This window comes from Otolemur garnettii, unplaced genomic scaffold, assembly GCF_000181295.1.
Source record: "Otolemur garnettii isolate 467f Iridium unplaced genomic scaffold, OtoGar3 scaffold00023, whole genome shotgun sequence".
NCBI classification, from domain to species: Eukaryota; Metazoa; Chordata; class Mammalia; order Primates; family Galagidae; genus Otolemur; species Otolemur garnettii.
In genome coordinates, this window is record NW_003852418.1 from 6164486 (window position 1) to 6182514 (window position 18029).

An 18029-nucleotide genomic window follows, 5' to 3' on the forward strand; every position below is an offset into this window, starting at 1 on the left:
TTGTTGTTTGGCGGGCCTGGGCTGGAGATTCAAACCCGCCACCTTAGGTGTATGTGGCTGGCGCCTTAGCCACTTGAGCCACAGGCGCCGAGCCTGACCTCCAGTTTTCTAACCTTTAAACTGGATAAGTATGAGGATTTTTTGGAAGAACTTGGGAATTAGCCTGTTAGAGAATCAGAAGATAAGGCTGTGCTCAGTGGCTCATGTTTGTAATCCCAATACTTTGGGATGCTGATTTGAGAGTATCACTGGAGGCCAGAAGTTTGGGACCAGCCTGGGCAACATATCGAGACCCTATCTCTACATGGGGGCTAAGGTAGGGGGATCACTTCAATGGAGCCCAAGATTTTAAGGCTACAGTGACTTGTGATCATATCACATTTCTGTCACATAGCCTGGGTGACAGAGCAAGACCTTATCTTGAAAAAAAAGAAGAAAAGTTATTTGCAAAAATGGATTAAGTTATGAAATGAGGCTGTCTCAAATAAAATTTTTAAAAATGTTTTCTTCCAAATAACTAAATTGCTTAAGATTCTTATTATCAGCTTTAATCCTTAAAATACCCATGCAAGTTTGAGTTTATTATTGAAAAGAAAAAATTAAAGTGGCAGTCTGGTTTTGAATACAATATTCTTGGTGAAATTGTAACTACTTTTTCCTTTTTTTTTTTTTTTTCAGACTGAGATAGAGTCTAGCTCTGTTGTCCTGGGTTGAGTACCATGGTGTCATAGCTCACAGCAACCTCAAACTCTTGGCCTCAATTGATCCTTTTGCCTCGGTCTCCCAAGTAACTGGGACTACAGGTGCCTGTCATGACACCCAGCTAGTTTTCCTGTTTTTAGTAGAGATGGACTCTTGCTCTTGCTGAGGCTGGTGTTGAACTGCGGTCAGGGAATCCTGCCACCTAGGCCACCCAGAGTGCTGAGATTACAGGAGTGAGCCACTGTGCCTGGTCTTAACTATTTTTTCTTGTAGCTTTTGAAATCATTACAGTGTTCTTCAAAATTAAAGAATAAAGAAGAAAATAAAAATAGCTAATAACCTATTTCATTAAAAAATTGGTTTGTTTGGTTGTTCTTTTTTTTTTTTTTTTTTTTTTAAGATAGAGTCTTACTCTGTTGTCCAGGGTGGGGTGTAGTGGCATCAGCCTAGTTGACAGCAACCTAGTCCTCAGCCTGCCGAGTAGCTGGGACTACCAGCACCTGCCACAATGCCAGGCTAACTTTTTAATTTTCAGTAGAGCCAGGGTCTCTCACTCTTGCTTAAGCTGATCTTGAACTCCTATGCTCAAAAGTGCTTCTTCTGCCTTGGCTTCCTAGAGTGCAGGGATTACAGGTGTGAGCCAGTATGCCCAGTCTCATGAAAAAATTAGGAGGGTCGAAATTACCTACACTTTGAAAAGCAGGGAAAGCGAAAGCCAGTTTCACCCAAATTGTTTTCATAGAGCTGGCTGACCACTGCTCGCATACTCTCTATCTAACATGTAAAAGCGTGTGGACACTGGACCTTTTGCTTTCTCTGCAGCGAGGAGCTGGATGAGCTGCACTACCAGGACACAGATTCAGACGTGCCAGAGCAAAGAGATAGCAAATGCAAGGTCAAATGGACCCAGGAGGAGGTGAGTGCTGTGCAACTCTGCAGCTGGGGAGCTGGCCAGAGACCTGAGCCTGGAGTGTCTGCCTGATGCTCTGACAGATGGGGTGAAGGGGAGGAGCAAGAGAAAGGAACACATGGGTCTTCTGGTTCTTTCTGATCCCTCTTCTCAGAGGTTCCCTGGGGACTGTCAATTCTGAGAGCTCAAGGGGGAATGTGTCTTTCAGCTCTCAGGGCTAGCACTTGTATCTAGAAGCTGGCGTGTTCTGTCGCCCTCGGTAGAATGCTGTGGTGTCACAGCTCACAGCAACCTCCAACTCCTGGGCTTAGGCAATTCTCTTGCCTCCCAGGAAGCTGGGACTAAAGGCGCTCGGCTATTTTTTTGTTGTTGTTGTTGCAGTTTGGCCAGGGCCGGGTTTGAACCCATCACCCTGTGTATATGGGGCTGGCGCCTATATACCTTAGTGGCACCCACTAAGCCAAGGGCGCTGCCTTTTAACTATCTTTAAGTATGCGTGTCAGTAGGGTTAGGTATCCCACTGTTGTGCAACAGATCTCTAGAACTTTTTTATCTTTGAAAACTGAAACTGTACCCATTCAACCCTAATTCCCTCTGCCCCCTACCCCAGCCCTTGGCAGCTGTCTTTCTACTTTGTTTCTATGATTCTGACTACTTCAGATACCTCATGTGAGGGGAATCATACAGGACTTGTCCTTTCGTAAGTGGCTTATTTCACTTAGCATAATGTCCTTAAAGGTTCATCCGTGTTGTAATGTGACTAACCTACTGTTGGTATATATCGTGTTGTCTTTGCCTATATATTAAAATAAGGAATAATTCATGTATGATCAACTACTGCCATTTGTTGAACAATTATATATATATATTTTTTGAGATAGACTCTCACTATGTCACCCTGGGTAGAGTGCTATGGCGTCACAGCTCACAGCAACCTCAAACTCTTGGGCTTAAGTGATTCTCTTTCCATAGCCTCCCAAGTAGCTGGGACTACAGGTGCCCGCCACAATGCTCGGCTATTTTTTGGTCATAGTTGCCATTGTTGCTTGGTAGGCCTGGGCTGGATTCGAACCCACCAGCTCCGGTGTATGTGGCTGGCACCATAGCTGCTGAGTTATAGGTGCTGAGCCCAATTTTATGGTTTTTGACAGATGTGCTTTTATAGTCATGCAATGACCAGTTCTTTGAGGTTCTAGAACATTTCTTCATTCCCCTTTGCTGTCCATCCCGCTCAGACAGTTATTGACCACTGTCTTATTTCCATAGCTTCGTTTGTTTTTCTAGGACTTCATGTGCCTGGAATCACACAGCACCTACGCTTTTCGGTCTGGCTTCTTTCACTCATCATAATGATACTGAGGTCCATGTTGTGGGAATTAGTTCATTTTTAGGAGACAATTTGACAGCTACTGTTTTGTCTCCTAACTACCCTTGATTCTGCCCAGGTCTGCCCATCACCAAGGTGAATCAGCGTCAGCTCTGACCAGGGTGCAGTAATGGCCTCCTAACGTTCACTCTGCCCTCTTTCAAAACCTTTCCCACCCTGTGGCAGCCAAAGGGAACTTGATACCGAGCACACTGGGCCATGACCGCCCACTGCTCAGATGTGTCACTGGCTTTGCATGATGTGGAGGCCTGAGCCGGTGCTGCATGTGGTTCTGGCCTCTGCAGTTCTCTTCCCCTCCAAGATCATCTTGCACCTGTTTCTCTCACTTCCTGCGTTCTAGCTCTGCTACATTTCCTTTGAACCTGTCCTTTGGTCTCCCTGAATAGGCAGTCAGCACATACCTCTCTGTATCCTCCACCATGGGGTAGCTTCACTTCTGTTCATATGAGCCTTTGGTTAGTATCTGCCTCCTTGAAGACTGCGAGCCCTGTGAGGGCAGGGGGACTCTGTTGCTGCCCATTGCCGTGACTGCAGCACCTGGCACTCTGCCCAGCACATAACAGGTGACTGGATGTGTTGAAGGAGGCTTTTCCTGTTGGAGAGGGCTCACTCACCAGCAGCTGGAGGCCGTCTGCGCATGAGTGAGCTGAGCCCTCCATCTCTCTGGTATTGGCAGGATGAGCAGCTGAGGGCACTGGTGAGGCAGTTTGGACAGCAGGACTGGAAGTTCCTAGCCAGCCACTTTCCTGTGAGTATGTCCCCTCCACTCGGGCACGGGTTCTGGGTGGCCATCATGCCTGGGAGAGACTTGCTACAAAGGAAAAGAAAAGCAATGGCCTGACCAAGGCCCCCAAAACAAAACCGGGTAAAACAAGACAGAATGACCTCATGGGAGGGCCCTCTTCTTACCCAGCATCCGAGGCCCCCTGATGTAGGCGTCGCTACACAGCTGCCTCGGCACCTCCAGTGGTCTTTAGCCTCTGAGACCTTTGCATCCAGTGATGGGTACTTGTGTTTCCTCCTGGAGTTGCTCGGTTTCTCAACAGTGAGGCTGAGATGAAGGGAAACTGCCGTCAGCCAGCTTCTTGAGGCCCCTGCAGGGCCAGGGGTGCCACTACATCTTGAGTATTTAGAGCCTCCTGATGGGCAGGGGTCCTTGCAGGCCCTCACCTCCCAGGACTGCAGGTGTCAGAGGGAGGGGCTGTGAAGCTGTCATGGCTTCCTGCCAGGGTCCCTCAGGGCACTCAGGGATGGAGTCATCAGATCCCTTCCTACCTGATTTCCTCATCTCCCCGTGCCTTTACCATGTAGTCTGAACTCTTCGGTGAATAAACATGCTCTCCCAGGAGAAAGCAGGGATCCCTACATACCCCTCAAGGTTTCTACAGAGGGTTGTAGCTTGTGGTGGTAGCCCCACTATGTTTGGGTGGTGGGAGGTGGCTCCCCACCAAGGCCTGAATTTGGCCCTCTTTTTGTAACAAAGGGATACCACCTGTGTTCTGACACAGGGACGTATGGTGGGTGTGGAATGGGGCACGCCCACCTGAGGTGTGCTCAGCCCCAGGCCCCTGGGCGCAGTACTCAACCGGGTCCCAGCCTGCAGTCCCATAAGTTCTCACAGACCCCATCTCTTCTTCCCATTCTCTTCTCAGAACCGAACTGACCAGCAATGCCAGTACCGCTGGCTGAGAGTTTTGAATCCAGATCTCGTCAAAGGGCCTTGGACCAAAGAGGAAGACCAAAAGGTAATTGCCAGTACAGTGCTTTGCACACAGTGGCCACTCCCCTAACACCAATGAGTCAGGCTGTGAGGCTGCTTCCGTGTTGGCAGGGCACCAGGCTGAATGTTGGGTGAGAGCCATCCACTGGCCACTCTGGACCTTCCCACTGCCCCGCCCCCCCAGCACTGAGGTCTCAAGACTCAGAGTGATTTCAGACCTCCCCACAAACTGAGGGCCACTGTGCAGATCACTTGGCTTCTCTTGCTCTGTCTTAAGGAGACAGCAATAGTGCAGAGTGGTTATGCACGTCATGGTGTGGCACATAGTGAGCTGAGCAAATGCAGCTGCTGTCACCCTCGAAGATAGTCGTGATCACACTGTGTGGAGTCCTTCACAGGACACAGAGCCTTGACTTATTTCCAAAGCAGACTATGAAGAGGGCAGAAGAGGAGTTGTTAGGTCTGTTTTATAGGTGAGACCAAGGCTCAGAGGGTGCCCACAGGCGAGGAGGCGGCAATGGCACGACTGTCCAGGGCTACTGCTCAGCAGTCCCCTCACCTTTGGTACTTATACTTGATGTCAGCCTAGAAGACTACATTCTGCTGTGGGAGGCATGGAGGGGGGACTGAGGGAGGCGGTGTAGGGAACCAGGTGTTATAACTTAGTTTTTTTTTTTTTTTTAGGATACATTAAAATTTGGTTTAATATTTCTTTGTGGCAAAAAAAAAAAAATCACATTTGTAGTGAACGAACAACACACATTTTTAGGCTATTGTTTTTTGTTTTTAACTACCATCCCATGAATTCATAGGGAAGAGGCTCCAGTAGCTCAGGGAGGCATCTTGCCATTGAATGTGACAAAACACTGACTTTTGAATTCATGGGAAATAGGTTCCAGCACCTTGTATCACTGTTACATGGGGTCTAATGGGTTATCCTGTGTGCTATGCTGTACACTTATTATGCCATGAGCTCATGGAGAGTAAATAGGTTCTTGCACCTAAAAGCATGGGTCCACTGGTACTCCTGTGTGCTATGTTACATGCTTTATGCCATGAATTCATAGGCAATGGGTTCCAGGCGCTCAGGCTCCTTTCCGTTGGTTCTCACAAAGTGGGCTTCTCTGGGTGGAGCAGGCTGGCACTTCAGTTGAACCCAGGTACCTTTCTCTTTGGCTTCCTTCTTTTTCTGATCATTTTCCTTCACACGTTTCAGGAAGCTCTCTCGGCTCTTAGAGTGCTTAATATGCTCAATACGAACATTAATCCTCTTGGCAAGAATCTTGCCCTTAACTTGTTTGTTTACAACAATGCCAACAGCATGCTGGGTAACATTGTAGGCTCTTCCAGTTTTGCCATGGTAACATCTGTGTGGCATGCCTTTTTGAACAGTACCCATTCCCTTGATGTCTACAATATCACCTTTCTTGTAGCTTCGCATGTATGTGGCCAAAGGAACAACTCCATGTTTTCTAAAAGGCCTAGAGAACATGTATCGGGGGCCTCTCCTTTTTCCCTTTGTGTTCATCATTTTGGTGAATTACTGAAAGATGGCGTCTCTGGCCGAAAGCTATAACTTAGTTTTAAAATCCTTTTATTAAAAAATCAAAGTGGGCCAGGTCCGGTGGCTCATGCCTATAATTCTAGCACTCTGGGAGGCTGAGGTGGCAGGATCCCATCCCTTGAACTCAGGAGTTCAAGTCCAGCCTGAGCAAGAAGGAGACCCCATCTCTACTAAAAATAGAAAAAACTAGCTGGGCCTTGTGGCAGGTGCCTGTAGTCCCAGCTACTCTGGAGGCTGAGGCAGGGGGATGGCTTGAGCCCAAAAGTTGGAGATTGCTATGAGCTACAAAGCCATGGCACTACCCAGGGCATAGAATGAAACTGTCTCAAAAAAAAAATCATCAAAGTGATACGTAGTTGCTGTAAAAATTTAAACCACACAGGAATGAAGCAGAATATTTCCTTACCAAAATCTTGCTGCCTGAAATGTTGACTCTTCCAATTTGGCTACAGCCTGTGTGCACCTGAGAATGTGTGAGTCTCTTATAAAGAAGGGCCAGGCCTGGCTCAGGTGGCCACACATGTGTTTGGTTTCCTGAGTGAGAGGCACGGCTGAGGGGCAGGTAGGGACTCAAATCCAGCTGGGTCAGCTCCCAAAGCCTGGCACCAAGGCTCAGGGCTGGGCCCTTGTGGTTTCTACAGATGTATTGGAGGGGCTTATAGCAGCCAGGGGCATGGCTAGGGGAGGATACCATGGCCCCCTATAGTTTACATGTCCCAGTGGTGGGACACTTAGATGCTCTCTCCCACAGGCCCTCCTTGTCCCTTTGCTCTTTTCTCCAGAGCAAGTTGACTATGTTGAGCCGCAGTGAGGGAGGCAGGACCCTGGCTCTTTTTTCTTTGCTTGAGCTCTGCTTGACAGGGAGTCTCCAGCACTCTTGGCCTCAATTTATTTTAAGCAGTGAGTGACAGGGATATGTTAAGCTCAGGCTGGTGCCTGTGGACTGTACAGGGTCCTAAGTGGCCTCCTACTTACCACCTCACTGGCTCCCATGGCGGGGGAGGGGATGGCAGGCAGGTGGCATCTCTCAGGGCCACAGTGAGGCTCATGTGGATGTGAAGGTGATGTGATGGGGCGTGGGGAGGTCCCACAGGCTTCACAGAGGCTCTTCTCCAAGGTCATCGAGCTCGTCAAGAAGTATGGCACGAAGCAGTGGACGCTGATCGCAAAGCACCTGAAGGGCCGACTGGGGAAGCAGTGCCGAGAGCGTTGGCACAACCACCTCAACCCCGAGGTGAAGAAGTCCTGCTGGACGGAGGAGGAGGACCGCATCATCTGCGAGGCCCATAAGGTGCTGGGCAACCGCTGGGCCGAGATCGCCAAGATGCTGCCGGGGAGGTAAGCTGCCTCGGCCTGGGGTGGATGCCAGCAGGTGGGGCCCCTGCTGATGATGGAGGGGGGATCCCGGGGGTCTCCGTGCTCTTTTCCTTAACCCCTCGTCTCAGCTGCAGGATTGTCAGGTATGCATAGTCAGGAGCAGGGGTGGTTCCCCTAGGAAGGCCCTGACCTCATCAGCTTGAAAAGAGGTGGTAAGGGTGGCCTCAGTTGGAATCAGGAGCCTTGGAGTCAGGCCCTCACCCTTTTCCAGCTTGCCGTTATCTTTGGCCACCTTTCTCTTCCGCACCTCTGTTTCTTCAGCTGATATAAATTGGGCTGGGGTTAAGGGGAAATAGGCTTTCTTTATTGTTTTTTTTGGGGTTTTTTTGGCCATTTTTGGCCAGGGCTGGGTTTGAACCCACCACCTCCAGCATATGGGAATAGCGCCCTACCCTTTTGAGCCACAAGCACCTCCAGAGATAGACTTTCTTTAGGAAGAAAAAAAACTGACCTGTGTGGTGGCTCACACCTGTAATCCTGGCACTCTGGGAGGCCAAAGTAGGTGGATACCTTGAGCTAGAAGTTCAAGATCAATGTGAGCAAGAGAGACCCCTGTCTCTACTAAAAATAAGAAAGCTGGCTCAGAGCCCATAGCTCAGTGAGTAGGGCACCAGCCACATGTACCAAGGCTGGCAGGTTCGAGCCTGGCCTGGGCCCGCTAAACAACGACAACTGCAACAACAAAAAAGTAGCTGGGTGTTGTGGCAGGCACCTGTAGTCCCAGTTACTTGGAAGGCTAAGGCAAGAGGATTGCTTAAGCCCAAGAGTTTGAGGTTTCTGTGACCTGTGACGCCAAGGTACTCTACCCAGAGAGACACAATGACACTCTGTCTCCAAAAAAAAAAAAGGAAAGCTGAGGCGTGAGGATCACTTGAGCCTAAGAGTTGAGGCTGCTGTGAGCTATGATGTCGTGGCACTCTACCCAAGGCGACAGCTTGAGACTGTCTCAAAAAGGAAAAGAAAAAAAAAAAATCAAGTAGTGCTATAACTTACTAAAAGAATTCTGATAAAAAACATCAATCCTTGCCACTACCCTCTAAGTTACTCTACTAAAGAGACTTAACATTTTTGGATTCTTCTGGTGTTCACCTCTGTCCTCATAAATGTTGTACTAGTTCATATATTAGTCTTCCCCTAATATAATTTCATATATTCCCTTCTGTGAGAGATTTAGCTTTTTTAGTCTTTCCCAGCCCCTCCATACCGCCCTGTTGCCCCAATATTGTGCCATAATTTTTAGTTAAAATACTGCTTATAGTAGTATTACCTTATAAAAGTAACTCAAGCGCTAGAACTACTGCTAACTGATCTAGGAGTATATTTATTTCCTTTTTTTTTTTGAGACAGAGTCTCACTTGGTCACCCTTGGTAGAGTGCTGTGGCATATTAGCTCACAGCTGTAAGAGGTAAGCACCCTTTGCTCAGACATGGCAGTTCGCTTCAATGTGCTTCCCCAGGAGATTGATTCTGAGAAAGATTTCTTCAAAGATCTAGCTTCTGCACCTGCCTATAGATATGCAGAAATATGCAGAAAGACTCTCTTTATTAGAAATTCTAGAGAATCAGCTGGGGTGTAGCTGGGGGCTAATATGCCTGTTTTTGAGCATTGGGTTCTGTTCTCTGTCTTCTCCCTTCATTAACATTATAATCTCTAGTTTGGGTTTGGGCCAGTAAGGTCAGTCTGCTTTGTATTTTTACTCTAAACAAAATCAATTATATATGTTTTCCTCAGCCTTCACACTGATTTGTAATCTTAAATGGTAGCTTCCAAATGTTACTTCACTTCTTTATATATGTGTTAAATTCTTCCTGAATGTTTGAAAGTATATAAGATAATCAGTAAAGTTTAGCTGGGCCGCCGACCAGAGCGAGTCTCGGCCTCCCTTCAAATCTATCATCCCGTCTGCAGTTCCTTTTCCCTGCGTCTCTGATCAGAGGGCTCCAAAGAACACTTTCACACAGCAACCTCAAACTCTTGGCTTAAGTGATTCTCTTGCCCCGGCCTCCCAGTAGCTGGGACAACAGGTGCCTGCTACCATGCCCAGCTGCTTTTTAGAGATGAGGTCTTGCTCTGGCTCAGGCTGGTCTTGAACCTGTCAACTCAGCCTCCCAAGTGCTGGGATTACAGACGTGAGCCACCTCACCCAGCCTTGGAGTATATTTCCATTTTGTCTGACATTTTTCTTAGAGTTAATAGTCTTGGTGTTTTTAATCATAGTTTCCAGCGTAGCTCTCAGTGTTTTGGTAGTGGCCCATCACATCCTCAGATCACCCACCACAGCTGTTTTCCAAATGTCAGGGAGTAATACTGGCTCTGCTTTTCTTTGGAGAACCAATCCTGTGTCCTGCGTGTTGCATTCTGTGGGTTGCTCTTCAGGCCTCATGCTTTGTTGTCAGCTTGGAACGCTGCTTTGCCTCTGACCTGCGTGTCCCTCTTCTTGCTCGATTTGCCTCTTGTTTTGGTGGAGCACGTCCTTCACTAGCATCCTGAGGTCAGTGCAGGGGAGGTAACTGTGCATCCAAAGCTGCCTTTATCCTACCTCGCATTTGACTGATGGGATGGTATAGGATTCAAGTTTAAAAATAATTTTCTTTTCTTTTTTTTGGATACGGTGTGTCATTGTCGCCCTTGGTAGAGTGCAGTGGCGTCATAGCTCACAGCAGCCTCAAACTCTTGGGCTCAAGCGATTCTCTTGCCTCAGCCTCCCAAGTAGCTGGGACTACAGGTGCCTGCCACAGTGCCCGGCTATTTTGTTGTTGTTGCACTTGTCATTGTTTTAGCTGGCCCGGGCCGGGTTTGAACCTGCCAGCCTCAGTGTATGGGGTTCTCACCCTACCCACTGAGCTGAGTGCCACCTGAAAATAATTTTCTTTCTGAATATTGAAAACATCTCATTATGTATTCTTTTCTTGTTATTTTTCATCTCTTGTACCTGGGAGGCTTCCTGGACCTTACCCTCCAAACCTTTGGAAATTATTATTTATTTATTTGTTTATTTCTATTAAATGATAGCTGTATACATTAATGCAAACATGGGGTACAGTGTAGTGTTTTCATATACAATTTGAAATATTTTCATCAAACTGGTTAACATAGACTTCGTGTCATTTACTTAGTTATTGTGTTAAAACATTTATACTCTAGTTCTAGAACAGTTCACTTGTACCCTTATTAGACCATATAGGTGATCTTCCCAGTCTGAAATTATTTTGACTAAAAGGTTTTACTAAGGCAGTGGTTCTCAACCTGTGGGTCACAACCCACAGGAACTGTATTAAAGGGCCACGGAATTAGGAAGGTTGAGAACCACTGTTCTAAGGGCTCACCTCTCCTTGTCCTTTTTCTGCTTTTTCTGGCAACTCTATTCTTTATGGTCTTAATAGCTTATTTCTGTGTCAATATTGGGTTTTTTTGAAAATCTCTCCTTCCTGCCTTATCTCTGTTTCCTCGGTGCCTCTTATTTACTTTGCTAGTTTGCTTTCATGTTGGGGGCTTCCTTTGGAGGTCATCTGCTCACGCTGGAGGTCATCTGGCCCTTGGCTGTCCATTCACATTGAGGAGCAGGTCGCAGTAAGTCCTTTGGAAGCCTGCTGTGTGGAGGCAGGGCTCACCTACACTGCTTATTTTGCTGTGATAATTGATTATCCACCAGCCTTTGTGGAAGCTATTCCAAGAGTAGGGTCAGATTTATCTGGACTTGTTTACTTTCTTTAGAGAGGAATGTGTCCTTCAGACTCTTCTCCAGGAGGTCAGGGGGGTTGGAGCTCTCAGGCCATGTGCAGACTTTCATTTAGTGCCCGTTTCTGCCCTGTGCATCCTCCCTGCCCTCTGCTGTGGCCAGGGTTTGTAGTTATTTTTTTTCCTAGCAAATAGCTTCTCTTCTTTTGCCTGTGAGGTCACTGCCAGGATCTGGACATCCGGACCACTGCTCTGGTCTAGCCTGAGTTTCCTCCCTGCTCCTCACGGCACTTTGTAGTCCTCCCAAGCCCTAGACCTCCTGGGGTTCTGTGAGGGGTCTTGGGATGGATGACTTGGCTTCTTTCTTCCTTTCCTTTTTCCTTTCGTTTTCCCTTTCCTTTCTTCTTGACAGAGTCTCACTCTGGGTAGAGTGCTATAGCATCGTTATAGCTCACAGCAATCTTAAAACTCTTGGGTTCAAGCAATCCTCTTGCCTCAGTTTTTCTATTTTCTGGTAGAGACTAGGTCTCACTCTTCCTCAGGCTGGTCTTGAACTCCTGAGCTCAAGGGATACTCCCACCTTGGCCTCCCAGAGTGCTAAGGTTTCAGGCATGAGCTGCTCTGCTCGGCCAACTTAGCTTCATTTTTTATTTTTTTTTGCAACAGAGTCTCACTATGTCGCCCTGAGTAGAGTGCTGTGGCATCACAGCTCACAGCAACCTCCAACTCTTGGGCTTAAGCGATTCTCTTGCCTCAGCCTCCCAAGTAGCTGGGACTACAGGTGCCCACCACAACGCCCAGCTATTTTTTGGTTGCAGTTGTTTAGCTGGCCCAGGCCAGGTTCGAAGCTGCCACCTTCGGTGTATGTAGCTGGCGCTGTAACCACTGTGCTATGGGTGCCGAACATTAGCTTCATTCTTGTGGTCCCTGTGGTTTCAACTCCCAGTCTCCTTAAGTTGGTGTTGTTCCTCTGGCTGCTTCCCATCTTCTGGAAACTTGCAGAAATCTCCTCCTTGCTGCTGTCTTCCACCTTGTTCTTTGTGCTTGTGCATTTTTGCCTTGTTTTATTTTGAATCCTTGTCGTGGCAGTGTGATCCTGGGAGGGAAAGGAGAGGAAGTGGCAGGTAGTGTGTTTCTCTTGAAGTCTGAAGGGGTCTATTTTCAGATCTGAGACTTGAGTGTATCATCTTTTGGGGGTTTCCCCTGACACCTGGGTTGGAGACTCAGGCCCCCTTGGTGCTGCTCTGATGGCCTGGACAAGCTCCTGCCTCACCCTGTTGTGTAGCTAATGTGTTCTCGTCCTTCCATTCTTGGTTCTTCTTCAGAGGCGTTTTCTCTGTCTACCCAGACCGTGGTTGGTCCCTGGCAACTTCTGTGTTGTGCCCACACCTGTTGACTCTGAGTAGTGTGTACCCCAGTCATAGATAGAGGTGACATCCACCTCTCCCGATAAATTCAACTCTAAATGGCAGCCACCTGTCTTACTGGTAGATTCCCAGTGGCTGGATAATGCCTGGCATGTAGTAGGTGCTTTATAACTATATGTGCAAAAGAATGAGTCTCATTATAGCTGGGTGCACTCTAGACTCTGATCTTGGAGGGTAGGAGAGCTGGGAAGGTGTTTTGGGTCAGGCTTGCAGAAGCAGAACTTAAGACTCAGAAATTCAGGTACACGGGAACTGTTGAAGAGCGGCTTACACCTATGAGGGAAGGAATGGAGGAGGAGAGGGAAGGGGCCAAGCAGGGGATGGCGTCTCAGGTAAAGCCTGGTTGTGGCCCAACACCAGGCCAGGGGTGTATGTGGACTGTGGGTTGGGTAACTCCTGAGCGTCTTTGGTTGTGTCTTCTAAGGGCTGTTCTCTAAAGAAAGTCAGAGATAGGAGCTGCTGGCAGCAGCGCTCAGGGCAGCTGGAGGTTGAGTCGGCAGTGGGCACAAAGGGTCTGGTGAAGTACCAAGAGTGTCTCTTGCTCCCTACCCCTGCCCAGTCAGCAATGGGCCCTGAAGATGGGAGTGCTCATCATCAGAGCTTAGACTGGTGCTCTGTCAAGCTGTTACTTTGTTAACTTTTTTATCTTTATTCATCTATTTTTGAGGTAGAGTCTTACACTCTGTTGCCCTGGATAGAATGCCTTTGGCTCATCATAGCTGAAAGCAACCTCCAGCTCTTGGGCTCAAGCAAGCCTCCTGCCGTAGCTTCCCGGTAGCTGGGACACCGCAATGCCTGTCTAGTTTTTCTATTTTTAGTAGAGATGGGGGTCTTGCTCTTGTTCAGGCTGGTCTCTAACTCCCGAGCTCAGGCGATCCATCCATCTTGGCCTCCTAGACTGTTAAGATTACAGGCCTGAGCCACTGCCCCTGGCCTTTTGTTCACTTTTTAAGGGAACAGCATTGTACTTGGAGCCCTGAGGAAGGGAGTGCCTACTCCATGTCAGCGCTTCTGTTCTGTAGTCCTGTGTTCTGCCACATGGCTCTGCTGTCACAGGCCTCTTCTCCACGTCTTTCTAGTGCCACATCCCCTGCCCCTCTGTGCTCCACTGCTGCTGCGGGTGGCTTACACTGCCCTGCGGCATGCCTCTGTAGTGCTGCACTGCTCTGCACGCCTGTACACTCCATTAGTGCCCTGCTGCACACCTCTCTACGGCTACACAGCACTGCTCTGTGCTACTGGACCGCCAGGTGTGCAGCTCCTCACTGAGGCTTCAGGAAGTGCAGGGTATGAAGTTGTCTTCTGAATTTTCCAGCAAAGAAATTGAGGCTCAGACAGGTGAATAGTAGCAGGCCCTCTGACCATTTGTCAGTTGCTAGGAGGTGAGCAGGGCTTGGGTTCAGGGTCAATGTGAGACTCAGAATGGGAGTCTGCAGACTGCACTTGCCTGTGGTGTCTGCAGATGCAGAGTGGTCAGGGAAGGGGATGAGAATACCAGACACGTTGTCTTTGTTTTCATAATTTTTGCCACAGCCCAAATGATACATTTGCTTATTTCTCAGAGCTATGTGGAAATGTTCTGTCCGTTGTTAAAGGCTAGAGACGTGAGACTTCATCTTAGAGCTGAAAGAAACCTTAGAATTAATCTGGTGACTTTATTTACATAAGCTAGAACTTGGCTCAGGGAGGTTAGTGATGTGCTGGTGGCACAGAGCTAGGGTTCAAAGCCCCCCCACCCTGGTTTCCTTCCACAGGACCGACAATGCTGTGAAGAATCACTGGAACTCTACCATCAAAAGGAAGGTGGACACAGGTGGCTTCCTGAGTGAGTCCAAAGACTACAAGCCCCCCCTGTACCTGCTGTTGGAGGTCGAGGATAAGGATGGCCAGCAGAGTTCCCAGCCTGTGGAAGGCCAGGTGAGACGGCTGCCGGAGGCAGCTCAGCCTCTGGGCTCCTCTTAGATTTGTTGAGTTTGCATTAATCCAGCACCACCCCATTGAGCACCTCGTTGACAGCTGTTGATGTCTGACTCAGAGTTTAAAAGTAGGCCGTGTGTTTCTGGGTCCTTTCCTGGTGATGTACTTCTGCCCATTACTGGCATTTGTCTGCCCATAGGTGAAGGACTGCAGAGGAAGCTGATAGATAAAATTGAGAATGAATCGAGGAGGTTCTCAGTGTTTTTTACGTCCTCATCAGCAGCTGCCTTATATGTTGCTCTTTCTAGTCTTAAAGCTGAAAGTATGTTTGCAAATTGAGGTATAATTTACATACCAGGTTTTGTGTACAATTCTGAGTTCCGATAGTAGCATACAGAGGTGTAACCACCACCACAATCAAGTGCACTCCTTTTCATCAACCTTTTTCCTACATCTAGCTCCTGGCACCCTGATCTGTTTTCTGCCTATAGAAATTCTTGAATGAGGCAGCACCCGTAGCTCAGTAGATAGGGCGCCAGCCACATATACCAAGGCTCGCAGGTTTGAGTCTGGCCTGGACCTGCTAAACAACAATGACAACTGCAACCAAAAGATAGCCAGGCATTGTGGTGGGTGCCTGTAGTCCCAGCTGCTTGGGAGGCTGAGGCAGGAGAATTGTTTAAGCCTGAGAGTTTGAGGTTGCTGTGACGCCATGGTACTCTACTGTTGCCCAGAGTGCTGGTAGCATCAGTCTAGCCACAGCAACCGCAAACTCATGGGCTCAAACCATCTTCCTGCCTCAGTCTCCCGAGTAGCGGGGATTACAGGCACCTACCACAATGTGTGGCTAATTTTTTCTATTTTTAGTAGAGATAAGGGGTTTTGCTCTTGCTGAAGCTGGGCCCAAGGTATCCTCCCAGTGCTAGGATTACAGGTGTGAGCCATTGTGCCTGGCCTTCATTTGCAGTTTTAATAAAAAAAAAAAAACCCGGGTGGCGCCTGTGGCTCAAGGAGTAGAGCGCTGGCCCCATATGCTGGAGGTGGTGGGTTCAAACCTAGCCCCAGTCAAAAACTACAAAAAGAAAAGAAAGAAACCATATGTGCACATGTTGGCATCCTGTTGTGTATCCCAGAGTAAACTTTATACAGTAGAAACTTCATAACTTCATAGTTGTCCGTCTTCCTACGTTGACCGCCTCCTTGAGTTGATCTAATCTTCATAGACCTGACATGCATCACATGTATTCTATGGCAGACTGACCTCTATACATTGATCACCTGTAAGTTATATCTTGACCACTTGGGACTGTGACACACAATTTATCCTTTATAACCTAACCAGTAGTCTACTCTACACCAGGGGAAGAAGGTATGGGCTTTGCCCCTTACTTGTATCGTATTTTCTTTAGTATAAGTTCTTTTTTCATGTTTTATTACTGCATGTTGAATTGGGCCTAACATCCTATCGCAACATCCCATCATGTGTTGTAGAAGACTTTCAACGTGAAGGTCTGGTCTGAATTGTAGGTACATCCTACAATAACTGAAAAATTTTAATTTTCAGTTAATTGAGATATCATGACCCAAAGGAAAGAACTCAAAGAGCTAACATTGAAAGAAAAGTTGAGCTATGTTTTCTGGAAAGTAGCAGCCAAAGGAAGATGGTGAAACATTTTGGTGTTAGCAAGAGCACAGTTAGGAACATCCAAAAATATAAACATGAGTACTTGGAGAGATATGGTGAGAAAAGTGGAGATCTATAGTGGAAAAGGAGGAAAACTTCCCTCAAAGAAGTTTGTTTGTTTTTTAATGTGGAGACAGTCTCAGTATGTCGCCCGTGTTAGGGCTCTGTTGAGAGTTTGAGCTCACAACAACCTCAAACTCTTGGGCTTAAGCAATTCTCTTGCCTTGGCCTCCCAAGTAGCTGGGACTATAGGCACCCACCACAACACCGGCTATTTATAGAGATGAGGTCTCGCTCTGGCTCAGGCTGGTCTCAAACCTGTGAGGTCAGGTGATCCACCTGCCTTGGCCTCCCAGAGTGCTAGGATTAGAGGTGTTAGCCTCCACGCTCAACACCTCAAAGATGTTAATAAAGATACAGTAGCTGATTCAGATAAACAAGGGTAGTTAATGTCCAAATCTCCAGCCAATAGTCCAAGAAGTTGCTAAAAAATTTGCAGGGGCCTGGGCGTGGTTGCTCAAACCTAGCACTCTTGGAGGCTGAGGTGGGTGGATTGCTTGAACTCAGGAATTTGAGACCAGTCTGAACAAGAGCCAAGACCCCACTTCTACTAAAATAGGAACTCTGGCTGGGCATTGTGGCAGGCACCTGTAGTTCCAGCTACTGGGAAAGCTAAGGCAAGAGGATCACTTGAACCCAAGAGTTTGAGGTTCTTGTAAGCTATGACACCCTATCACTCAGGGCTATAAAGTGAGACTAGATAAATAAATAAATCATTTGAATAGGAATTTAGGGTGGCACATTTTCAAGTATGAATTTGTTGGCTTGAGAAATTTAAACTGCAACGTGAGATCTTCCAGAATGTCTTGTATGGTGAATCCAGTGAAGTTCCTCGTGGAGTTGTAGAAGAGTTGACCAAAAAGTTCTGGACTTCCCCAGAGGCTTCAGAGATGATGACGTCTTTAATACAGACAAATGTGGACCATTTTTAAGGTGATATCTGATGAGAGCCTCAACATAAGAGTGGAAAACTTCCTGAACAATGTTTCACAGTTTTGTTTTGCATTCTCCCATCTAGAGAGAAACTAAAGCCCTTGGTGGTTGGTAAATCAGCAAAGCCAGGGGCATTCAAGAACCTGAAGCCTGACGATCTCCCTGTGACTGGGAGATCAAACAAAGGGCACATGTATGACTGGGGCCCTATCTGAGGAGTGGGCAAAGGGCATTGACTGAGAAATGAAGAAGAAACCGTCTGTCTTACTGACAGTGGACAGCTTCCCTGGCCACCTGCAAGTGAATCGTCTCACAAATGTGACATTGAAATTTCTGCCTCCAAACATGACCTTAGAAATCCAACCTCTTGGCTAAGGCATCATCAAAACATTTAAAATGCACTGCTGAGCCCAGCTTCTGCAGTGGGTCCTTATAAATCACAAACTTGCGGAAACAATTTCATCTGCTACATCAGTTCATGGTCTGGACACTGTCCTCTGGATCAGTTCTGCTTGTCATAATGTTCAGCCAGAAATGGTAACAGAAGTGTTTCAAGAAAGCTGGATTTGGCTCAGCACCTATAGCTCAACCGGCTAAGGTGCCAGCCACGTACACCTAAGGTGGCGTGTTCAAATCCCCAGCCCGGACCCGCCAAACAACAATGATGGC

General features: G+C 47.6%; 1 protein-coding gene and 1 pseudogene across 1 annotated transcript in view; one reads left to right on the forward strand and one right to left on the reverse strand.

Annotated features, from left to right (window-relative positions):
• Positions 1 to 18029, forward strand: part of MYBL2 (MYB proto-oncogene like 2) — a 55441-nt gene that overhangs the window by 8309 nt on the left and 29103 nt on the right. Inside the window, exons 2-6 of the mRNA XM_023511977.1 lie at positions 1525 to 1618; positions 3676 to 3747; positions 4652 to 4744; positions 7401 to 7621; positions 14521 to 14683. Of these exons, the coding sequence (XP_023367745.1) occupies positions 1525 to 1618; positions 3676 to 3747; positions 4652 to 4744; positions 7401 to 7621; positions 14521 to 14683 (643 nt within the window). The remainder of the gene's footprint in view (positions 1 to 1524; positions 1619 to 3675; positions 3748 to 4651; positions 4745 to 7400; positions 7622 to 14520; positions 14684 to 18029) is intronic.
• Positions 5768 to 6253, reverse strand: LOC100952282 (annotated as a pseudogene).